This window comes from Gracilinanus agilis, chromosome 2 (assembly GCF_016433145.1).
Source record: "Gracilinanus agilis isolate LMUSP501 chromosome 2, AgileGrace, whole genome shotgun sequence".
NCBI lineage: Eukaryota > Metazoa > Chordata > Mammalia > Didelphimorphia > Didelphidae > Gracilinanus > Gracilinanus agilis.
Genome location: NC_058131.1, coordinates 156762644 through 156788813, shown reverse-complemented (window position 1 = coordinate 156788813; position 26170 = coordinate 156762644). Strand labels below are relative to the sequence as shown.

The 26170-nt window shown below is 38.2% G+C and overlaps 1 protein-coding gene across 3 annotated transcripts in view; it reads right to left on the bottom strand.

The window, feature by feature from the left end:
* Positions 1-8340: 8340 nt before the first annotated feature.
* MSRA (methionine sulfoxide reductase A) overlaps positions 8341-26170 on the bottom strand; it is a 585525-nt gene continuing 567695 nt past the window's right edge. For all 3 annotated transcript variants that reach the window (XM_044663472.1, XM_044663473.1, XM_044663474.1), the window contains one exon: positions 8341-9080. In XM_044663472.1, coding sequence (XP_044519407.1) covers positions 8916-9080 — 165 coding nt within the window. In that variant the 3' untranslated portion in view covers positions 8341-8915. The remainder of the gene's footprint in view (positions 9081-26170) is intronic.

The following is a 26170-nucleotide window of genomic DNA, read 5'->3' as shown; positions in this document are numbered from 1 at the left end:
GAGAAAAAGAAATAGAAAGAAAAAAGAAAAAGAGAGAGGAGGGAAGGAAGAAAGAAAGAAAGGAAGGAAGGAAGACAAAGAAGGAAGGAAGGAAAGAAAAAAAAAAGAAAATGGGCTGCATTGTAGGTTCAAATCTGGCCTCAGACACTTCCTAGCTGTGTGACCCTGGGCAAGTCATTTAACCCCCATTGCCTAGTCCTTACTGCTCTTCTACCTTGGAACCATACACCGTATTGATTCTAAGACAGAAGTTAAGGGTTTATATAAATAAAGACATTTTATATAGAAGATATAATAAAGAAATTAATAGAAATTAGATAAACACAAGAGAGTTTGAGAGAGAGAGGGTATTAACTGCTGAGGAGATCAGAGAAGGATTAATGTAGAAGGTGGTATATGAATTGTCAATTGAAGAGAGGTGATTTTGAGACAGAATTGAGGAGAGGGAGGCAAGTGCATTTCAGGCATGGGGACAAGAAGTGAAGTTTCATGTGGGAAGAACAAAGTCCAATAGGGCTGGATTGCAGGGTATGAGGAAGGAGGGATGCTCAGTGAGGTTGTTTAAAAGAAAAGAAAGGGGTGAGGTTATAAAGGCTATAAAGAGCTTGAAAAACTAAAAGGTGTTTAGATTTGATTCTAGACGCAATCCACTTTTTTTTTTAACCCCTTACCTTCCATCTTCGTATTGGTTCTAAGGCAGAAGAGTGGTAAGGGGTAGGCAGTGGGGATTAAGCTATGTGGCCAGGGTCACACAGCTAGGAAGTATCTGAGCCAGATTTGAACCCAGGGTCTCCTGTCTCTGAGCCTGGTCTCCATCCACTAAACCTCCTAATTGTTCTCAAGAGAAGCCACTTTTTATCCAGTTGAGGAATGACATAAATATGCACATAGGAAAATTACTTAAGGAAAATTTGGCAGCTGTGTGAGGAAGGTTTGATTCATTCCCTTGATATCCATAACCTATTGTTCTTCCAGATGAATTTTGTTATTATTTTTTCAATAAAGAACTATAAAATAGTTCTTTGGTGATTTGAGTGGTATGGCACTGAATAAGTAAATTAGATAGAATTGTCATTTTTATTATATTGGTTCAGCCTACCCATGAGCAGTGAATGCTTCTCCAATTGTTGAGATCTGTCTCTATGTGAAAAGTGTTTTATAATTGTGTTCATATAATTCCTGGGATTTCCTTGGCAGGTAGACTTCCAAGTATTTTATATTGTCTGCAGTTATTTTAAATCTTGTAAAAGTTCTTCAGAATGTTAGAAACTTGAGCATGTTTGAAGGTAGTAGAGGAAAGAACAGATAGAGGCTTCTCATAGACCACCTAGGGGGTGATTAGTTGATTCTGATTTGTCACTCACTAGTACATGTGGGTTGGGACCTCCCAGAATTAGAGGTGTTCTCTATAGATAGGTAGATAGGTAGAAGTCTTAGGGAGAGGGGGAATGTTGTTTGAGGTTACAATCTACTAGAGAAGACTGGAGCTGATGGGATGAAGAGCACATTTATTTGTTTGTTTGTTTGTTTTAAAACTCTTACCTTCCATCTTAGAATCATTACTGTTTATTGGTTTCAAGGCAGAAGAGTGGTAAGGGCTAGGCATTAGGGAGTAAGTGACTTTCTCAGAGTCACACAGCAGGGAAGTGTCTGAAGCTGGATTTAAACCAAGGACCTCTCATCTTTAGGTCTGGGTCTCAATCCACTGAGCCACTTTGGTGCCCCCAGCACATTTGTTTATAAAGGAGTTGGCCTTGGCAAGGAAAAGGGGCACTTTAGTGTTAGAGACTGGGAGAAAGGAGAAGAGAGTAGATTTTGACATTAAGATTAGAAGAGAAGAGATAGCTTATATTAAATGATTTTAATTTTCTCAGTAAAGTAAAAGTCTTTGTGAGCATGGAATGACATATATGAGTTTATGCAAAGTGAAATAGTTGAATTTGAAAAAGGACATATATAATAACTACAACAATGTAAATTAAAAGGACAAAAAAAATCCCAACAAACTCCTAATTGAATTCTGTGTAATTATAACAGCCAAGCTTGGCCCTGAAGAAGAGATGGAGGGGGAAACTGGTTGGCTCAGTGGATTGATAGCCAGGACCAGAGATGGGAGGTGCTGGGTTCATATCTGGCCTCAGACACTTCCTAGCTGTGTGACTGGGGATAATTAGATTAAGTCTACACTGCACATCTTTAGATTTAATCACCAAAGGTGAGAACACCTCTAATTCTGGGAGGTCCCAACCCACATGTGCTAGAGTGACAAATCAGAATCAACTAGCCACCTCCTAGGTGGTCTATGAGAAGCCTCTATTGTGATTGGACATCCAAATTAGGAGGGAGGCACAGGAAGTGAGCCCTTTAAAAGGAGAAGGTCCTCAGTCAGCTTCTGGTGAAGAGGGAGGATGGTGAAGGAGGTCTTCTAGCTCTTCTAGTTCCTGGAGGTGGTGATTTTATTTATTTTTTTAATTAATTTTTTTTATTTTTAGAAAAATTTTCCAGGGTTACATGATTCATGTTTTTACTTTACCCTTCACCCCCTCAAACTTCTCCCCTCCCCCATAGATAATTCACATTTCCACTGGCTTTAACATGTGTCATCAATCAAGACTTATTTACATATTATTGATAGTTGCATTGGTGTGGTCCTTTCCAGTCGATATCCCCAATCATGTCCTCATCAACCCAAGTGATCAAACAGTTGTTTTTCTTCTGTGTTTCCTCTCCTGCAGTTCTTCCTCTGAATGTGGGTAGCATTCTTTTCCATAAACCCCTCAGAATCATCCTAGGTCATTGCATTGCTGCCAGTACAGAAGTCTATTACATTCGATTTTACCACAGTATAGCAGTCTCTGTGTACAATGTTCTGGCTCTGCTCCTTTTACTCTGCATCAGTTCCTGGAGGTCTTTCCAGTTCACATGGAATTCCACCAGTTTATTATTCCTTTGAGCACAATAGTATTCCATCACTAGCATATACCACAATATGTTCAGCCATTCCCTAATTGAAGGACATACCCTCATTTTCCAGTTTTTTTGCCACCACAAAGAGCACAGCTATAAATATTTTTGCACAAGTCTGTTTATCTATGATCTCTTTGGGGTACAAACCCAAGAATGGTATGGCTGGATCAAAGGGCAGGCAATCTTTTATAGCCGTTTGAGCATAGTTCCAAATTGCCATCCAGAATGGTTGGATCAGTTCACAACTCCACTAGCAATACATTAATGTCCCAATTTTGACACATCCCCTCCAACATTCATTGCTCTCCCCTTCTATCATTTTAGCCAATCTGCTAGGTGTGAGGTGATACCTCAGAGTTGTTTTGATTTGCATTACTCTAATTATTACAGATTTAGAACATTCTCATGTGCTTATTGATACTTTTGATTTCTTCATCTGAAAATTGTCTATTTATGTCCCTTGCCCATTTATCAGTTGGGGAATGGATTGATTTCTTATACAATTCATTTAACTCGTATATTTGAGTTATTAGACATCTGTCAGAGTTTTTTGTTATAAAGATTTTTTTCTCAATTTGTTGTTTCCCTTCTGATTTTGGTTGCATTGTTTTTGTTTGTACAAAATCTTTTTAATTTAATATAATCAAAATTATTTATTTTACATTTTGTAATTTTTTCTAACTCTTGTTTGGTTTTAAAATCTTTCCTTTCCCATAGATCTGACAAGTATACTATTCTGTGTTCACTTAATTTATTTATAGTTTCCTTCTTTATATTCAAGTTATTCACCCATTCAGAATTTCTCTTTGTTTAGGGTGTGAGATGTTGATCTAAACCTAATCTCTCCCAGATTGTTTTCCAATTTTCCTAACAGTTTTTGTCAAATAGTGGATTTTTGTCCCCAAAGTTGGGCTCTTTGGGTTTATCATATAATGCTTTGCTGACATCACTTACCCCAAGTCTATTCCACTGATCCTCCCTTCTGTCTCTTAGCCAGTACCATATTGATTGTTTTTTTTAAACCCTTAACTTCTGTGTATTGGCTCCTTGGTGGAAGAGTGGTAAGGGTGGGCAATGGGGGTCAAGTGACTTGCCCAGGGTCACACAGCTGGGAAGTGTCTGAGGCCAGATTTGAAACTAGGACCTCCTGTCTCTAGGCCTGACTCTCAATCCACTGAGCTACCCAGCTGCCCCACCATATTGTTTTGATGACCGCTGCTTTATAGTATAGCTTAATATGTGGCATTGCTAGGCTACCTTCCTTCACATTTTTTTTTATTGCTTCCCTTGATATTCTTGATCTTTTGTTTTTCCAAATAAACTTTGTTATAGGTTTTTCTAATTCAGCAAAAAAGTTTTTTGATAATTTGATAGGTATGGCACTAAATAAGTAAATTAATTTGGGTAGAATGGTCATTTTTATTATGTTAGCTTGTCATACCCATGAGCAATCAATGTTTTTCCAATTGTTTAGATCTAGTTTTAATTGGAAAGTGTTTTGTAGTTATGTTCATATAATTACTGTGTTTGTTTTGGTAGATAAATTCCTAAGTATTTTATATTGTCTAGGGTGATTTTAAATAGTGTTTCTCTTTCTACCTCTTGCTGCTGTGATATGTGTTGGAGATATATAGAAATGCTGATGATTTGTGTGCATTTATTTTGAATCCTGCAACTTTGCTAAAGTTGTTGATTATTTCTACAAGCTTCTTAGATGATTCTGTAGAATTTTTTAAGTAGACCATCATATCATCTGCAGAGTGATAGCTTAGTCTCCTCATTGCCTATTTTAATACCTTCAATTTCTTTTTCTTCTCTAATTGCTACTGCTAGTGTTTCTAATACAATGTTAAATAATAGAGTTGATAATGGGCATCCTTTTTTCACACCTGATCTTATTGGGAAGGCTTCTAATTTATCCCCATTGCATATGATGCTTGTTGATTGTTTTAGGTATATACTGTTTATTGTTTTTAGGAAAGGTCCTTCTATTCCTTACTTTCTAGCGTTTTCAATAGGAATGGGTGTTGTATTTTGTCAAAGGCTTTTTTTCAGCATCTATTGAGATAATCATGTGGTTTTTGTTGGTTCGCTTGTTGATATGGTCAATTATGTGAATGGTTTTCCTAATGTTGAACCATCCTTGCATTCCTGGTATAAATCCCATCTGATCATGATGGATAACCATCTTGATAAGTTGCTGGAGTCTTTTTGCTAGTATTCCATTTAAGATTTTTGCATCTATGTTCATTAAGGACATTGGTCTGTAATTTTCTTTCTCTGTTTTTGATCTATCTGGCTTTGGAATCAGATCCATATTTGTGTCATAAAAGGAATTTGGTAGGACTCCTTCTTTGCTTATTATATCAAATAATTTGTGTAATATTGGGATTAGTTGCTCTTTGAATGTCTGATAGAATTCACTTGTGAATCCATCAGGCCCTGGCAATTTTTTCTTAGGGAGTTCTTTGATGGCTTGTTCAATTTTTTTTTCTGATATGGAATTATTTAAGTATTCTATTTCTTCTGCTCTTAATCTATTTGTAAATACTCATCCATATCACCTAGATTGCTAAATGTATTGCCATATAATTGGACAAAATAGTTTTTAATGATTGCCTTGATTTCCTCTTCATTAGAGGTGAGGTCTCCCTTTTACTGTTAATTTGGCTTTCTTCTTTCCTTTTTTAAATTAGATTTACCAGTACTTTGTCTATTTTATCTGGTTTTTTTCCCAAAATACCAGCTTCTAATCTTATTTATTAATTGAATAGTTCTTTTAGTTTCAATTTTATTAATTTCTCCTTTGATTTTTAGTATTTCTAANAATAGTTCTTTTAGTTTCAATTTTATTAATTTCTCCTTTGATTTTTAGTATTTCTAATTTAGTTTTCATCTGAGGATTTTTAATTCGTTAATTTTCTAGTTTTTTAACTTGCATGCCCAATTCATTAATCTCTGCCCTCTGTCATTTGTTAATATATGCACTCAGTGATATAAATTTTCCCCTTAGAACTGCTTTGGCTTTACCCCATAGGTTTGGTTAAGGTGTCTCATCATTGTCATTGTCTTCAATGAAATTATTAATTGTTTCTATGATTTGTTCTTTCACTAAATTATTTTTCCCCCTTATAGACCCTGGGCAAGTAACTTAACCCTCAACCTGGCCCTTACCTCTCTTCTGCCTTTGAACCAATACACAGTATTGATTCTACGATGGAGAGAGTAAGGGTTTTAAGAAGAAAAAAAAAAAGAAGAGATGGAAAGATGCATCAATGCACCATTCTTTTTCTAGTTATGGGGGACTATAGATACAGAACATTGCCTATATTATAAGATGTGATTAGTTTTTCCTAAAAATTTTTTTCCTTTCTCTTCTAACTTTTGTTATAGAAAACGGGTCTTTGGGCAGGGAAGGTGAGGGATTTGGGGAGATAATGAGGATTTGTATATAAAATATAGCAATAAAAATTTTTATTACCCTCTCCCCACCAATTTAAAAAAATAACAAAGCAACCACAGCATTGAAGTATGAGGGATTACTTTCTATTCAGGACCCTAGTACTTGTTGAATTACCTTCTCTGACTAACTGGAAGTTAAGTTAAGGAATAGGGAGAATGGCTATTTCTGCCCATGCTTCCATGTCACAGATACATTAAAATCATTTCATTTATTAATTAAATAAATTAAATTAAGAGACTTAGCTCATATTCCCTTACTTACTTAAAAAATCATCAAAGGGAGCAATATTTAAAAATGTTTTATTTTTTATTCTGAACTTACGAAATACCAGAGAAAAGGAACATTTCCATACAAATAGTGGAATAGAAAAAAAAGATTGAACATGGAATCATGAATCTGTCATGTACAATTTGCTTTTCCTTTTAAGTATGTAATAAATTTAAGGTAACTATTTTTTAAAAAAACCTTTTACCTTTTGTTTTAGAATCAATACTAAGAATCAATTATAAGGCAGAGGAGGCTAGGCAACTAGAGCAACTAAGAAGTGTCTACTAAGTTGCCCCTCAACATGTAACTATCAAAGTTGTCCAGCTTGTCCACGTTTCTTTCTGATCTTACTTGAACAGTTCTTAAGTGACAAGAATGACTGGATTCATTTCTCAAGTGATGGACATCCTTTCAGTTTACAATTCTTTGCCACTAAAAAGCTGCTAGAAATATTTTTGTACAAGTAGGTCCTTTCCCCCTATATCTGATCTCTTTGGGATACAGACCTAGTTTTGTTCGGTCATAGAGTATGCAGTTTTATTGTCTTTGGGGCATGGTTCCATACTGCTCTCCAGAATCATTCCACCAACAATATCTCAATTTTCCCAAATCCCTTCCACATTACTGATTTTTGAATGCTGGACTTTAGAGTCAAGAAGAACTGAAATCAAGCCCTAATCTCTGATGCCTCTTATCTGTAAAACTATAGCCCAGTTATATAACTTCACTGCATCTCAGTTTCCAGATCTCTAAAATAAAATATTCCTAGAATACCTGTCTCACCATGTTGTTGTGAGTCAAATAAATGACTTGGCAAACAAAGCACAATATGAGTGTCAGTTAGTATTATTAATGTATGTTTCTGTCTTTCAAATCTAGAAATGTGGTTTAAGGATAACTGGGATACAAATTCAACCATGTAGGGAATTCCCGGTGTGAGAATTTTCCCCAAAGAGGCAAACATAAATCATTTATGATTTTCTAGATAAATCTTAAGGAATCACTTGAGATACAGAGAGGATAAATTATATAGCTAGAAAGTGTTAGACCTGGAATTTTTATCCTATTATCCTGATCCCAAGCTTTATTTACTACAAAACTGACCTATGAATTAACATCCTTCCCTCCTTGATAGTTGTGGGAAATGGAAACAATGAAAATAATAGTTGTGGGAAGTATAACTCTAAGAAGAATTGCAAATGGAATGCAAGGTGTTATAGGCTCCTCCAGCTATTGTGGCCAAAGTAGGGAATTCGGAGATGGCCAGACTAATGGAAACCCTTTAGCCATAGCTAAACCAATTCAACCCATCACTGGATGGTCTGATGCTGATTGATGAGCTGCTTCACTAGTCAATCTTCTTGGTGGAAAGAGGGAGAAGAAATAGTCTCTTTACATTTTCATGCCTTCTAGAACTTTTTCTATGAATTCCATTAGTACAAAATTCCTATGTAAAGCCTTGAGATGTGCATTATATTTTCCAAACTTTCAATTATATCGATTTTTCTCTTTAGGGATGATGATGAGAGGTGTATGATTGGTTGTGTTGTTTTTCTGTTTGTTCCTTTAAAGGATGCAAATTCATCTTGTAATTCATTGAGACAATGCATTGAAACAAATAAAAAAACAAGCTAAACATCAGGTTGGTTTTATTGACTCTCAAATTTTATTAGATTATACATTTGCTACATTTCTCATTGCTATAAGCAAAGCAATCATAATCCATAAAGCAAACTTGCATCTTTCTGTTGCCAGGAGGAAGCCTGCAACAGGTATTAAAAGCTCCATTGGCTCTATTGGAGAAATATTTCAGTAACCATGTTATCATGGCTACAAATGATTAAAAATCTGAAGGCACAGGAAAGGGAGAATGCATTTGCCTAGGCCAGAGCAACAGTAAAGATTTTTCCACCAGAAACAACTTCCTATCACCCTTTCTACACTCCCCACCTCTCTCGAAAGCTAGAAACTGCCCACATTTTAGGCTTAATCACCTTAAGTAGTATCCCATACTAGAAAGTGTTGTTCCAATAATCATGTGAAGTCAGCTACCATTAGAATTTCCCTGTGAGATATTCACATCGCTTTAGGGTGTCATTGTATTTCATTCGCTTAGAAACCCCCAAATAGAGTCAGAGCTTAAAAGTTATGCCTCTGGTCAATTACCTATAGCAGTGCCATAGCAAATGCAAGCTTGATGCCATCCCACAGGCATGAATTATTTGTTAATACCAATGGGACAGGAAACTCCTGTGCCTCCCAGGCCGCAGTATCCATTGGGATTCTTGCTCAAGTATTGTTGATGGTAATCTTCAGCGTAATAGAATTGTTGGCCTTCTTGGATATCAGTTGTAATTGTGCCATAGCCACTTTCTGTAAGGACCTGTTGAGAGAGAGTAGTTTGTTAATCATTGGCATCATCATCATAGCAGCTGGTATTAAAATGGTTTTTACACTTAACATTCTTTACATGGATTATTTCTTTTGATTTTCATAATCATCACAGGAGGTAGATAAAAAAAGCATTATTATCCTCATTTCATGAAGCTCTGAAAGTTAAATAGGTTGCTCAAGAGCAGAGGATTTGAACCCATGTCTTTGAATATTCATAGAGTGTTTTACAGTTTACGAAATAGTTTATATGAATTATCTCATTCAATCTTCATTATAATCCTGAGAGGTAGGTAGCACAGAGCTCTAATTTTGGAGTTGGAAGGACCTGGGTTTGAATTCCTGGCCCTGCCTGTCATCTTGAGTAAGTATCTTGACTTTTCATCTACAAAATGAGGGGCTGGAGATCCAATGTTCCTTCTGACTCTGATCTAGGACGGAAGATCCCCATTTCATTGAGGAGGAAACTGATGCACAAAAAAGTCAAACAATTTGCTCAAGATCACACAGCAGAGCTGAGACTGAAACCTATACCTTCTGGATCCCCCCCCTCCTGGGTCACTGCCTTGCCATGGCAGTGAAGCCATAAGCTGTGCCATGTGGGGTCACTCAAGATAGACAGGGAGCTCCAGAGAAACATCTACTTCTGCCTGACTGGCTTCATGGACTACCCTAAAGCGCATGATGGTGCACCAAATCCTTAAAGAGATGGAAGTACCAGATCATCTCACTTGTCTCCTGAGGAACCTGTATGCAGGCCAAGAAGCAACAGGTAGAACTGAATGTGGAACCACTGCTATTAGTGTGTAAAAGGAGCGCGACGAGGCTGTGTACTGTCACCTTGTTTATTTAACCCATATTGAGAATGCACCACGTGAAATGCCAGGCTAGATGAATCAAAAGCAAGAATTAATGTTGCTGGGAGTAATATCAACAATCTCAGATATGCAGAAGAAGATACTACTTTCTGATGGCAGAAAGAGAAGATGAATTAAGAAGTCTCTTGATGGGGGTGAAAGAGGCGAGTGTAAGAGCTAACATTTAAAAAAAACCAACAAGATCTTGGCAACTGGTCCCATCACTTTCTGGCAAATAGAGGAAAAATAAAATGAAGCAATGTTAGATTTTTATATTCTTGGGCTTAAAGATCACTGCAGACAGTGATTGCAGCCATGAAATTAAAAGATGTTTGCTCTTTGGAGGGAAAGCTATGGCAAATCTGAACAGCATACTAAAAAACAGATATGACCTTGATAATAAAAAGTCAATATAGTCAAAGCTATAGTTGTTGTTTTTTTTCCAGTTGTAATATATGGCTGTGAGAATTGGACTATAAGGAAAGCTGAGTGCCACAAGATCAATGCTTTCAAATTATGGTGCTACAGAAGACTTTTAAGAGTCGTGGGCAGCAAGGAGACCAAATCAATCAATACTTAATACTTAAAGAAATTAATTCAGTACAAGTCATTCCCTAATTGATAAGTGTTCAAAGGATATGAACAGGCAGTTTTCAGATGAAGAAATCAAAGCAATCTATAGCCATATGAAAAAATGTTCCAAATCATTATTGATTAAAGAAATATAATTTAAAACAGTTCTGAAGTACCACCTCACATCTCGCAGATTGCCCAATATGACAGGAAAGGAAAATGATAAATTTTGGAAAGAAAATTAGGACACTAATTGATGAACAATTTGGAACTCTGTCCCAAGGGCCATAAAACCATGCATATACCCTTTGACACAGCAATACCACCACTAAGGTCTGTATCCCAAAGAGATTATTTATTTATTACCAATTATATGCTATAAAAAATTTCCACACAAGTTTTCCCATGTTATATCACTGAACTTCCCTCCTTCCCTTCCTTCTCTTTCGCCTCCTGGTGCTCACAGGCAATTCAATCTGAGTTATACTTGTATTATTGTGTATCACATCCAAAGATATTTTTTAAAAAAGGAAAAATATTTTTAGCAGCAATTTTTGTGGTGGCAAAGGATTGGAAACTGAGGAGATGCCCTTCAATTAGGGAATGGCTGAAAAAAATCTTGATACAGGATTATTATGAAATACCATTGTGCTATTAGAAATGGTGAGTAGGAGTGTTTCAAAAAAACCTGGAATAACTTAGGTGAAATGTTGCAAAGTGAAGTAAGCAGAGCTGGGAAAACACTGTGCAAGGAAACAGCAATATTATATGGTGATCAACTGTGAATGACTAAGCTATTTTCAGAAATACAATGGTCCAACACAATTCTAAAGGTTTTATGATGAAAAATGCTACCTACTTCCAGAAAAAGAACTGATGGAGACCTGAGTGCAGAACAAAGCATTCTTTTTAAAACTTTTAACATTTTTCTTGTTTTGTTTTACTTTTTCTCATCTGTGTTTTCTTTTACAGCTGCCTCTTGTTGGTGATGTTAGTTCTTTATATAATGTCATCTTAAACAGTATATATGTATGAGATTTTTATCCTGTGTTCCAGATAATGAATAAGCTAGCTGGCTGCCCTCCTTCTATCAAGGATACGATCATCATTTCACAATCGTCCAGGTGCACAATTTCAGTCACCTCAATTCCTCAACCTCTTTCACCCCATCTATGTAATCAGGCGAGAGCCCAATAAGGTACTGACTGCATTTCAGAAACTGACTGACAAAAAAGCCCGTCGTCCAGCTCCCAGTTTCTGCCATAGCCATCAGGCACATGCCTAGATGCACTCAGTGACCCGCGTCCAGATTCTGTCCTAGGGAATTCTCCAGAGAGCTCCTCAACCAACGACGGAGAACAATCTACTCCCTTGCTTCTCCTTATATCTCTCTACCCAAGGAGACTCCATCTGGACTCATTCCCCAACAGGATATTCCCACCTCCTTGTGCTCTCCGTAGTGACACTCATTTGGAAATCTCTGATTGCCACTTAGTCCAGAGGAGCAGGAAGGACTTCTGAGGAAAGCCTCAAGCTGACCAGACAGGCCCTTGGTTTATTATTAAGCATTTCTACAGTGCTTTCAATTTTGCTGTGCCCTTGAATATAATTTGGAAGTATAGTTTTGTTCACTAACCCAGGATGAAAGAGATTTGTGTTTTTCTAAACAGAGCAGGCCATGAAGGCAACATGGAGCTAACCCACCAATGCCAAGAGAGCTCTCCAACCCCCTGGCTCAGAATCAGACAATTCTCTCACAGGGTTTACAAGTGTCAACAGGAAGCAATGCCAGTCATTTCAATGCCAATCAGCTTCCTTCTGTTCTTCTGATGTGGTATTAAGTGACATCAGGAAAAAGAGAATGAGCTTGTCACTTTGAAGTAGAGCCTACTTACCCACGGGCCACCATGACAAACGTACACCTGCTGAGGCCAATTCCTCATTCCAGCATCTACCCTGTCTGTCCTTGGTTCCCCTTTCGCTGGCACTGTTGCTGTTTTGGGACTTACAAATGTGAATTAAAGGCCTGAGCTTCTCCAGAAGAATCATCCCCTCTCCCTGGCAAATAATGGTGTTCTCAATATTTTGACTTTCTCTGACTATTCGTCAGTGGCTTCTCGCTTCATAAGATTTCTATTCTGGGTGGTCGGGCATTCTCTGTGTCTCTGGCTGCTACTTCTTTATCACCTTTCCTCGGTTCCTCCTTCTGCTTGACTATTGGCATATCGAAAGGTTCCGGCGAAGTTCTGCTCATTTCCGTGTACACTCATTTCTGCATGAGCTTTGTCCAGGCGCAGTTTGGATGATTATCCGTTGAGAGAAAGCTTCTGAATCTCTCTCTGCCTCTGACCTAATGATATGGCTTTCAGCTTTTTAACTCTTCCATATCTGATATTCCCACTGGGGATCCATGAGGATCCCTACAGCTTATGTCTCCTAAAGCAATCGCTCATCTCCATTTTCCCATTACTGCCAGAAAGACCAAAGGCTTCCAAATTTCCCGCCATCTTTCCATCTTCCTCCTTTATTCCCAACTTCAAAGTCACCATCACATCTTTTCAGATCTGATCCATCCCCACAGTGACTCACGTCCTGGATCAGGTTTCACCTCAAAGGAAAGAGTTCATCCTTCTTTTCACTTCTAACACCTCCACCTGTGCCTTGGACCTTATTCTCTTGTCTCAGTTTCCTTTTTTGTAAAATGATGGAATTGAACTAGATAATTTCTAAAGGTCTGTTCTAGCACTAAATCTTGTGATCCCTGGTCATGTTATTCTGGTTTTGTTTCACCCAACACCTGGGATTACTGCAGTAGCCTCTTAATTGACTTCTGCCTTTAGTTTTAAGTCTCTAGACCATCTGGCATTTAATACAGTTCTAGCTAACAGAAGCTTCAAATGCTATATGGTCCAACCCTTTCATTTTATGGATGAAGAATCTGAAGTCCAAGTGAGGTAAGTGACTTGATCAAGGTAGCACAGGCATGGTGTTATTTCATAACTGGAGGCGCAATAGGAATCCAGACCATCTAACTCAAAGGTCAGAGCCCCTTTCCATTAGAGTATGCCTCGTAGCATGAATTTTTCCTGGCTCCCCTACCAGATTGCAAACTCCTCAAGAAAGCTTTCTACTGCCCCACAGTACTTTTTTTTTCTTTTGTAAAGCCCTTACCTTCTATCTTAGAATCAATACTGTGCATGGGTTCCAAGGCAGAAGAGTGAGGCAATGAAGGTTAGGTGACTTGTGCAGGGTCAGTCACACGGTCACACGGCTAGGAAGTTCTGAGGCCAAATATGAACTCAGAACTTCTCTCTACAAGCTTGGCTTTCAATTGACTGAGCCACTAGCCGCTTTCTTCCACAATGCTTTTTAAAGTTCTCAAGTACCCTTAATACATAACCAGTAGTCAACATACAGTAAGAAAAAGTATGTTTTATGGGTGTTTTTTTCATGCTTCTAGAATAAAACATAACCTCCTTAGCCTGGGCTTTAAGGTCCTCTTTAGTGGCTTCACTGTCCTTTTCCAGCCTTGTTTCACATTATTGTTCTTCATACATTTTACATTCCAAACTAGTCTACTCAAAATATCTCAGCATCCAACATGCCATCTCTCACCTCCTCCATTTGCACAAGCCACACCTCAATTCTGGAATTAGCTCCCTCTTCATTTCTGCCTTGCACATTCCTTATCTTCCTTTAAAACTCAGAATGCTAGCCAATTTTTCTATTAAACCTATGCTGATCTCCACAGTTACTAGTGTTTTCTCCTTTATCATACACTTTCAGAGTCCTTTGATTTCTCCTTTGTTCTATGTTACTTGCGTGTATTATTGTTTTATCCCTCTCCAGAACATATAATAAAACTGTGTTTATATTAATAGAGAGGAAGGATGAATTATTTCAAAGGAAGAATTGGAAATACGTGGGGAACATCTGGATGAGGAATTATTGAAAGAAAATTTTTGGACTTTTACCCAAGGAGCAAAACTCAGGATAAAAAAAATTAAAGGAGTTTATTAAAATACATCAAAGTAACAACACATTAATGAGCTGATTGTTGGAGATCAGCCTGGATTTCAGGGTGGGCCAGCTTTTTAAAATAAAACTTTTTTAATGAGACAGACAAGTTCTGATAAGTTTCCATTAGCAGAAAAAGTGGGCCCATGCAGCTCAGGCCCTCCATAGGTATGTGACACTTTGCAAAGGTAGAGTTAGTTACATGAGACTTGCCTTTGTGACAGACTAAGTGATGCCTCTGCCTCAATATTGACTGACCAACAGGAACTCAATGGGTCACTGAATCATTTTATCTTTATTTTTTTTAACTTTTACCTTCAGTCTTAGAAATACTATGATACTCTATGATATTCTAAATAATTAGAAATACAGAAGAGCTGAAAGGGTTAGGCAATTGGGGTTGTGACTTGCCCAGGGTCACATAGCTAGGAAATGTCTGAGGCCAGATTTGGACCAAGGATCTCTCATTTCCAGGCCTGGCTATCCACTGAGTCACCTAGCTGCCTTTAATTTATCTTTTAATAGAATGAACAGAATTGAGTCAAAAGTGACTCCAAGGTTCTCTTCCATAGTGCCTTGAGCAGGGGTCAGCAACATATGGCTCTTGAGCCATATCAGGCTCTTTTGGGGGCCAGATATGGCTCTTTCTGCAGGAGCCATAAAGTCAATTTTTTCAGGCACTGTTACAGGAGCCGCACTGTGAGCACTGTACGACTCTCACGAAATTACATTTTAAAAAATGTGGTGTTTATGGCTCTCACGGTCAAAAAGGTTGCTGACCCCTGGCCTAGAGAAATGCTGGTGTCATTGATAGGAATATTAGTAAAGAGTTTTGGCCTACTATCTTCCTCCCTTTCATTTGATAAACCCACACTTATTCTAATAAATGGTAGAACAGCATTTATTCTAGCTTTCTCAACAAAATATATTAAGAGATAGAGTACAGCAATGGAAAAAACATTTTTGGAAATTTGTGGACTGTAGAGATTTAAGATTGAATTCAGTAAGCATTTAATGAGCACCTACTACATTCAAGGAACAAAGACAAAACAAAAACAGTCACTACCCTCAAGGAATTTATATTATGGGAAGGGACTCAACAGATATCCAGACTCAGGTAAATAGGAGATAATTTTGTGGGGGGAGGGAATACTAACAACTAAAGAGATCAGGAAACATTTACCAAAGGAAAGCCATAGAGATCTCAATGGCCAGAATTCCTCATAGAATGATGGAATGGTAGAATGATGAAATATTCAATTTGGGTGAAAAGTAGCCATCTAGTCAAACTGCTACCTAATGCAGAAATCTCCTGCTATTGAAATCTATGGGCTCTATGAGAATGTCCCTCTTATTCTTTTCTCCTTTCATCTGAACTAATATTCTTTATTATCAGCCTCCTTTTGGTTTCCTGGCCCTTGGAGCAAGTTTCTGCAAAGGTAGTTCTTGGCAAAATTTTAGAGATGATTAAATTGTCTTATGGGAGTATCCAACTTTATTTATTTGGTCTTTTCCCACTCTTGATGGCACCTATGCCTGTTCTTTTAGACAACTGATATTCTCTTATTCTCTCTACTTCCTCTTTTTCCTGTTCCATGAAAGTCACTGCAAGTCATTTGTTTCCTAGGATCAGCTGATAAACATTCACAATGATGAAAAAGGTTTAATGAATTTCTTTGGGAGGGCACAGTTATATTTTCACAAGAATCAAGAAACATAGAGTCTTTGAGCAGCTGCGGTGGTTCATATTGTGGACAATTAATATTAAATTGGGATTTTTTTTTAGAAATGGTTTTCTTTTTGGTTCCCAAGAAGAGTATGATTTTAAAACTACAAGGCAGTCCATGAAATTGGGGTCAGTCCTCCCTTCTTTTGTCTAGATCTCTGGGTTAAGGGCATATCATTGGGCTGGTTTTTATGATAGGTAGGGAGGAGACCTGCTTTTTTATCTGTAAATATGAACTCTTGGGTGATGACATCAACCAGTTCTGGGTGATGACATCAACCAGTTCTAGCCTCCATGCAGGGAAGAGTTACCCTAGGCAGCCATGGTGGTCCAGCCATATGGCAAGGGGAAAAGGGCATGTTGGCATCTTCATGAAACCTGCCTCTTCCTGTGAAGAAGTGGTGAGGGAGGGAGTTGGAGTCTGTGATTCTACTTCCTGCATGACTGTTTTTCTATTAGAGATGTCCAGGGGGGAGGGATTGGATGACGAGGTCAGAAGGGATATGTATTGGCTTGCATGGTGGTAAGTCACTCTCTCTTTTCTCATCAAGCCTAGCTGCTTAGTTGCTTGCTCTCTCTTGGACCCCTGAATTCTGGTCCTCTTGAGTTCTATGACATCTCTTTGGACTATAGAATCCACTAGCTAATTGGAAATCTCCATTGGTAAAATTTAATATATATATAGCCTCTAGAGAATTAAATGACCACTTCTGACTTTTACTTCGTTGTCCTTCTGAACAATCCTAAGATTGACCTAAAACAACCTTTTTTTGTGGCATGGGTCCCTTTGGCAGTCAGTCTAGTGAAGTCTATGAACTCCTCAGAGTAAGGTTTCACATGTATAAAGTAAGTTATATAGTACAAAAGAAATTTATTACATTGGAGTACAATTATGAACAAACAAATGAACAAAAAGCAAGTACACAGACCCGAGGTTAAGAATGAAGTTACTAAAGAAAGTCCCAGAACTGGGCTGAGCTACTGTAAAGTCACATTCTGTATTTGTGCAAGGTCCTCTTCATGGCTTCCTAATAATTCTCTCTCCTTTTATTGATTTCCTAAGATACATCCCACTCTGTTTATTCTAAACCCTCTCCTTGTATATGTAAGTGGTCTTAGAGAACCAGAAAACTTATTATCATTATTCCTGGCATCTAGACTGCAAGACTTGAAATAATTTTTCCTCTTCCTTTTTCTAACATAGAAATGAAATATTGCAATGAGTAGAGCACTGGATCTGGAATTAGGAAGATCTGAGTTTAAAGTCAGCCTCAGCCCTGTACTAGCTGTGTGACCCTGGACAAATCACTTAACTGCTATCTGCCTCAATTTTCTCATCTGTAAAATGGGACTAATAATAGGATCTATCTCCCAGGATTCTTGTGAGGATCAAATGAAATAATAATTATGAAATGCTTAGCACAGTGCCTGGCTCATAGTAAGCATTGCATAAATGTTAATTATTATTTACTAAACTCCACATTTGTTTTCTATGGTATTTGTCTTTCCTTTGCCACACGCACTGAACAATCCTAGTTCAGGACCCAATCAGCTCAAATTCAGACCATTCCAAGAACCTCATCTGTCTACTGCTCTCCTGGCTTATCACTATTGTGCTCATGCTATACTTTTGCTACCATAGTAAGAGTACCCAAATATCTCTTTCATCATGTCCCTTCTCTGCTTAAGAATTCTCAGTGGCTTCTCACTGACTGGAGGACTATGTCAAAACTTTTTAGTATGTCATTCGAGGCAGTTCATGATGTGGCCCAAATACCTCTCCAGAATTAACTCACGCAAATTCCCTACTCCTATGAAATGGGTCTACTCCAAACCCCTGAGGTATAGAAGATGCCTGGGCATCTAGGTGGATAGAACACGGGACTTGGAATCCAAAAGACTCATCTTCCTGAGTTCAAATCTGACCTCAGACACTTACGAGCTATGTGACCTTGGGCAAGTCATTTAATTATGTTTGTCTCAGTTTCTTCATCTGTAAAATGAGGTGGAGAAGGAAATGGCAAGCGTGTCCAGTATCTTTGCCAGGAAAACCCCCAAATGGGGTCACAAAGAGTCAGACCCAACTGAAAAACAACTGAGCAACAAAATGTCATGAAACTAAAACTGTGCTAGAAATGAGAAAACCTGCATTCTAGCTGTGAGTTGGCCTTAAACCAGCTCCATGACCTTGGCAAAGTCCTTTCCTTTCATATCCCTATTCCCATCTGTAAGATGGGGGGGGGGTGGACCTTAGATAATGTCTAAGATCCCTCCCAATTCTAACAGACTAGGATTTTTTATGCCTTGTGCTTCCTTACCCCCTTGTGGACTTTTGCTCCTTCTTACCAGAATGCTTCTCCTTTCCACTTAGCCACTTCAAGGCCTTCCTTCCCCATGAAGCTTTCTCTGACAGCCTGACTTGATCTCCTAAAGAATTTGTGGTCCTTAAGTTCCAACCAGCCCTTATCACCCACATCCCAGATTATCTTTCCACGTCCTACTGGAATGAAGACTCTTCTAGAGCAGTCTTTGGCTTATATTCTTTTGTATTTCCCATCTTCTTCCATCACCACATCTATCCCCCATTCCCAGCCCCTGTCCCCTTGGGAGGCCAGCAACATCATTAAATTATTGCACTAATAAGGAGACTAGATAAGCTGAGACAGGTTTAAAGACCACAGAAAAGTGAAGCAAAAATGTTTGGGACTTTTTCCAGCTCTAACATTCTAGGTTAGAACAGAAAACAGCTTCTGTCTCTAGTCACATGTTTCCTATTCCAGGCTTTCAGAAGCTGAGCTCCAGAATTCGCAGCTTCCTGGGAAGAGAGGCATGCCAACTTTCCACAGCAACGGCTGTGCCATGCTCTGGACACAGGTGCATATTTGGCTACACTTGCTATTGGCAGTCGCATGGCTTCAGGACTATAGGCAATGGGCAGGGAAGGCAGAAGGAGGTGAGGAGAGAGGATTAGAATTTTTCAGGAAAGCTTCCATCTTGACCTATCACATTTCTCCCTCCCTTGCTCCCCCCAATCATACTAGTGAACTAAATATGGAATATTTCAACCTCCTTAAAAGATGATGATTCTCTGCCGAGGTTTAAATGTAATACATTCTTTGTCTAGTTCACCAATTCTGAGAGAGAATTTCAAAGAAACTCCTATACAGATTTCAATCAGTATTAATACTATGCCAGTGAGCAGACCAGGATGAAGGCAGCCTCCTCAAGGGGCTCATTACTGTTTACCTAAATTCTATGCTTACATATGTTATACTTTATAAATATAACTCTATATTGTACATAGAAAATAATTTTCCCCTTTATTTTATTTTTTAATGGTTTCCCGTGGTTACATGATTCTTATTGTCTTCCTCTCCTCTTCTCTAGAATTGACAAAGCAATTGCACTGAGTTATACATATATGATCATTCAAATCCTAAGAAAATAATTTTTTAAGATTTAATTTCACTGAAAACGAGAGAAATTTTTTTTCAAAAATCAAATTAAAAAAAGCTAAGTTCACAAGAGAATTAAGATTCAAATTTCCTTCTGGGTCTCAGACTATGCTGTTCAGCACCTGTGAAGTGTATACATAAAAAGAAAGGCAGCTGTTTCATCCTGGGCTGTATCATGTGGTTATTTGAATTGGGGTTGTGGGGAATGAGCGGAGACAAGGGGACTGCAGATAGGCTCTCTCTCCTGGCAGTCTTCCCTGGAGTATGAATAGCAAAAAAATCTGAATGCCTATACTGTCAGGTCCAAATGATTTGTATGGCTGCTCTGCAAATACTTGTGGCCAGGGACGTGTTGAGATTCAACACTGGCTCTGGCTGTTGTTTTGGGGTCCAGCATGCTTTCAGCATTGAATGCCATTCCTTCGTCTAAATTCCATCAAGCATTTTACTCAAACACAGGCATAGTTCATCCCTTGCTCCAATCCAAGCTCACTCTGGGCTTAAATGCATTTCTGAGGCCACTGAGTAACATTGGGGAATCCTATGTTCCCTATAGTTGGGGAACAGGAGGGGAGGGAGATATTGTCATGGGTGTCCCCTGGCTTTTGAGCCTCTAGATTGTAGAAATAGTAAGGGCATTATTGGTTCTAGTCCAGGAATCTAACATGGTATCTTGAATTCAATTCATTATCTTTCCAAAAAAATCAGACACTTTAGTGAAACATTACCATATTTGAGCTAATGGAGTAATCAGTGAGGATAAGTAAAAGTAAAAAAAAAATGGAAAAACAAAAAGAAATAAAAAACAAATCAATAGTACCTGCTCTTAAGGAAAGTACATGATCCTACTTTGGTTTTTCCTATTGCTCTTTTTTTCCCCCAAAACCCTTTCCTTTATAGAATCAATACTGTGTATTGGCTCCAAGGCAGAAGAGCTGTAAGGACAGGCAATGGGGGTTAAGCGACTTGTCCAGGGTTACACAGCTAGGAAGGGTCTGGGACCAAATTTGAACCAGGACTTCCCATCTCCAGGCCTGGCTCTCAATCCACTCAGCCACTTAGCTACTCCAATGCTTTCTAAATCTTAAAGCACTACTGAAATTGTTTTCTTGGCAAAGACAGAGTGGTTTGTCATTTCCTTCTCCAGCTCATTTTGCAGAAGAGGTAACTGAGGCAAACAGGATTAAGTGATTTGCCCAGGGTTACACAGCTTGGAAAGATTCAAGGCTGGATTTCATCTCAAGGAGATGAGCCCTCCTGACTCTAGATTTGGCACTCTTATCTACTGTGCTACCTAGTTGGCTTTAAGTTAGGACTTAGAGGAAGTCAAGGAGGTCAGTACCCATTGCTTTAGTGTACATTACTCTTTTTCACATACTTTTTGCTCCAGCTAAACTAGGATCATTTGCTTTCCCCACATATGGCCATTCATTTCCCATCTCTTTGCCTTTGTACAGGCTCTTTCCTATGCCACCAGCTCCTCTGTCCAGCATTCAGGGTCCACCACAATCTGCCTCCTAAACTAAGTGCTCTGCAAACCATAAAACACTTCACAAATGCTAGTTCTCTAGCTTTATCTTACATAATCTCTTATATACTTAATGCTCCAGCCCAACTAGACTTTTCCCAGTTGTACGCAGATCTCACTCTTTCCCCTCAATTTCCTTTGTCTTATGCCCAACATTACTGGTTATTAAAATACTATCCATCTTTCAAAGCCTAGCCCAAATGCTACCTATTTCATGAACATTCCCTTGCTGGTTTCACTTAGAAATGTGCTTTTCCAAGACTTGCACAAAAATATTTATAGCCCCACTCTTTGTGGTGGCAAAAAAATGGAAAATGAGAGAATGTCCTTTGATTGGGGAACAGCTGAACAAATTGTGGTATCTGTTGGTGATGGAACACTATTGTGCTCAAAGGAATAAAGAACTGGAGGAATTCCATGTGAACTGGAATGACCTCCAGGAACTGATGCAGAGTGAAAGGAGCAGATCCAGGAGAACATTGTACACAGTGACTGATACATTGAGGTACAATCGAACATAACAGACTTCTGTATTAGCAGCAATGCAAAGATCCAGAGCAAGGCTGAGGGACTTATGAGAAGGAAAACTAGCCACAATCAGAGGAAGAATTGTGGGAGGAGAAACACAGAAGAAAAACAACTGCTTGACCACATGAGCTGATGGGGATATTATTGGGGATGTAGACACTAAATGATAACTCTAGACCAACTATCAATAATATGGAATTAGGCCTTGATCAATGATACATGTAAAACCCAGTGGAATTGTGCTAAGGAGGGCTAGGGGGGTTTGGGGGAGAGGGAAAGAACATGAAACATGTAACTAGGGGAAAATATTCAAAATAAAAATAAAAAAAAGAAATGTGCCTCAGAACCCTCAAAGAATTTTGTTTGTGAATTTTTTTGTGCACTCATTATGTTTTATGTTGTTTCAGAGTTCTTTGGAGTCAAGTCTCATCTCCTAGATTCTAGGCTCTTTGAGAACAAGGTCTATGTCTGGTATACTATAAAGAACCTAGACCTGAAGTTAAAAATCATGGATTTTGATTCCTGTCATTATCTTTTATTAGCTGGGTGATCTAAATTATTTTTAAATGCTCTGAAACTCAATCTCCTAATCTGTAAAATGGGAAATAATGTTTTTAAGACCTAATTGAGAGGGTTATTATGGGGAAAGCGTTTCTTGAAATTTTAAATCCTTTATAACCTGCCTTAGCATGATACATTAATCTTGCTCATAAAACAGCATCTCCTGTGTGCTTGAAGATGATGCTTCCAAGAAGATAGATAATTTTTTAAAAATCCAGTCTGTTCTAAGGATTGAGAAAGTCATTCTTTCTAAGTAATATGAATCTAAGCTAAACTTTCAAGAACTACTAATATGAAAATCTAATTCACTCATGTCTTCATTTTGTGGGGGAAATCACCAGATTGTTGGTTTCTTTCTAGGGTTTCCATATTTAATATCTAGGAAGCTGGTAACCATTTTAGAAAATAACCTTTGCAATCTCTGTAGGAATCCATATTTTCTTAATTGATCACAAAAAGGTTTTTTCTGAGCAATTTCTTCATTCAATGAATACTCAGAAATCTACCATAACAGTCTTCTTCATGCACTGGCCTTATCATGTTACTCCCATGCCCAAATCCATTGGTGCTCCCTACTGGTACTTGGGGGGGGGGGGAAAGGCATTCTCCCCAATTGCTATCTAAGGCTCTCTACAATCTGCCTCAAATCTCCCTTTTCAGTCTTATTTTACATCATTACCCTTAATGCTCTTTGCATTGCAGCCAAACAGGACAACTAGCTTTTATCTGCTGCTGCTCTTCTCTTGTTTCCTGTACTTTTTTTCAACTCTGCTAATGGTTATCATGATGCTATTTTAAGGTCTGTTTACTTACGACCTCCTCCGTGAAACTTTCTCTGATCACTCCAGTTGAAAGTAATCTCTCCTCAAGAGCTCATTTGTCCCATCACCGTCTAGCCTTCATTAGGCTTATTTATATACAATGTTCACATGTTACAGGCAGCTAGGTGGGGCAGTGGATAGAATGTTGGGCCTGGTGTCAGGAAGACTCATCTCTCTGAAGCCTCAGATCCTTATGAGTTGTATGACCCTGGATAAGTCACTTATTCTGTTTGCATCCGTTTCTTTGGAAATGGTAAATGACTAAAATATCTTTGCCAAGAAAATCCCAGATGGGGTCATGAAGAATTGAACATGAATGGAAAAAGAACTGCAACAAATGAGTGTCACATCTCTCTTTCTTGTTACTTTTCATCTACGTACTTTTGGGATGATCTGGCTTAGCTGAGATTTCCTACAAGTCTGTTTTCCTCTCCACTGCTTTTCATTCTATGCCAGTTGTCCTTGGCTACCATGTCTCATGCCATCTTGCTAGCTAAGGAAGTTCTAGTAGCTAGGTGGCCCTATGGATGGAGCACTGGCTTTGGAGTTGGAGTGATTTAAGTTCAAATTTAGCTTCAGGGACTTGCTAGGTGTGTGACCCTGGGCAAGTTACTTAACTTTTCTCTTCCTCAGTTTCCTCAACTGTAAAATGAGGGTAATAATACTGCCTACCTCTTAGGGTTATTGAACAAGTCACTGACATTTTCTGGACTTCAATGCCCTCGTCTAAAAAATGAGGTGCTGGACTAGATGGCCTTTCAAGACCTTTCTAGTGCTAAGTTAAAGACAGTATAAGCTTCTTGAAAAAATGATGGCTAGAATCTTTGCTTTTTACCTATTTCCCATGTTTCATTCAATAGTTCATTTAAATAGGTTGTGGAGATACAATGGTATACTTGTGCCCAGTCTTCTCAATTATTCCCTTTTAATTCTATTTTAACTTTGACCTTCACTCTAACCAGCCTGGCAGCTTCGCACATAATAGGCAATATGAATTTTAACACATATCCACTACAGACATTTCTGTATCTGAGGAAGATGCAAAGCACACTAAGACATGGATCTTTCCCTCAAAAAGCATACAGTATTATATAACAGGTAAAATAGGGATACATAAGTACATAATATAAATAAGAAATAATTATATAAGAAAAGCATAAGGTGTTATTAGATCAGATGAATGAAGGATCATTATTATCTGAAAGAACTGAAAAGGTCTTTTTAGAGAAAGTTGACTGAAGTGGAGATTCCAGGAATAAGAAAAGGAATTGATCGAAGGGTGTGTCTGAGGGATGGTGAACAGTCTAGTTCCTACCACTGCAGAGAGAACATGGAGCCAATCCTCAATTGCAGAGGAAGCCCTTTGGGTCTGTCAGGTTTCCTGGTAGTCAGCAAGCCTCCCTTGAGTATTACCAGCCCTGCTGCTATTTGTACCGGCTCCTTCACTCTGGCCAGTTAGTGCTGCTTCTTTGTAGCTAACAACTTACTCATTCATCTTTATCTCTGGAAATTTTTCTGAAGTCATTTTTTCCCCTTGCGGGCGAGCCTGTCATTACCATGCTTTTGCCACAAGATGGCACACATTTCATTTAAGACTTGATAATCAGGAATTAAAAGATACATAATATACACCAAAATTAGAAGAACTAGGAGAACAATTGATACAATTAGAGCAATATTATAGCAAAAAAACTTTGAAAGACTTTAGAGTTCCAATCAATGTCATCATAAGTCACGAGTCAAAAAAAGATGAAGATGAACTATGCCATTCACCTTCTGATAGAGAAGTGATGAACTTAACATGCAAAAAAAAAGAATATACATTTTCAAATATGGCTAAGGTGGGAATTTGTTTTGTTAGACTATTTTTTAAAATGTGTGCAATAGGGAGAAAGATAAAAGGATGGGATATATTAATTTTTAAATACTTATCAACTGAGAATTTTAAATATGTTCATTCTAACAAGTTTTTAAATTGCAAAATATTAGAAACATAAATCTGGAAGAAACCTTAGAGATAATCTAGCTCAATGCCTTCATTTTACAGATAAAGATATTGAGTTCTAAGGTAAAAATGAGGCATATATTGTTTTACAGTAAATTAGTAGCAGAATCAGGGCTAAAACCCAGGTCTCCTAATTCCTTGTTCCTATTTTTTTCATTACTCCATGATATCTCACTATATTATATTGATATAGCATACCTACATTGGAGAAAAACTTAGATTTAAGTTTTAAAAATATAATTATTTTGCTGTTCCTGTTAATAGACTCATGTTACAGTCCTAGCTCCACACAGAGAAATAACAAATATTAGACAGTATAAAATGATGCTACAATTCTCTTTTGTCACAGGACTTAAAGATGGATGATCTAGATCAATTATTCCATTTTACAGATGAGGAACAGAGCTCTAGAGAAATGAAGTAATTTGCTGAAGGACACAAAGCTTCTAAGTGGCAAGGTCTAAATTTAAACTCCAATTCTAAATTCAGGGTTCTTTCTATTCAACCATACTGCCTCTGGTCAGATTTTTCCAAGTTTGTCTCCCTCATGCTCTAGTGGCCCCAGTAATTGACTGCTGATTCATCTCAAAGATACAGGACACCTCAATAGATGCTACACCAAACAAAAGTCCCAGCTTGGTGTTAATCTCTAAGTTTCCTTTAGAGCAGGAATGGGGTTTCATTTTCATCAGTGCCCAGCACAAACTAGGGCCGAAGAGAGTGTGGTCATCGCTATTGTCACTGTGTTTCTATAGAAAGATATTATGCATTAAGGTCTGCAGACTAGTTTGTGAGAGTGAAAAGTTAAATCAGAGATTTAAGCAATGAAGAAATAATGAAGCCTGTGTTCTGTTTGCCTTTGGCTAGTCATGCATTCTCTGAGCCATGAACCTTTAAAGATATAGCAATAATGGCCAGCTGTGTGGAGAAGTGAGTTCCTAGTCCTCTCCCTCTCCCTCTCCCTCTCCCTCTCTCCCTCTCTCTCCCCGCCCTCCCTCCCTCCCTCCCTCC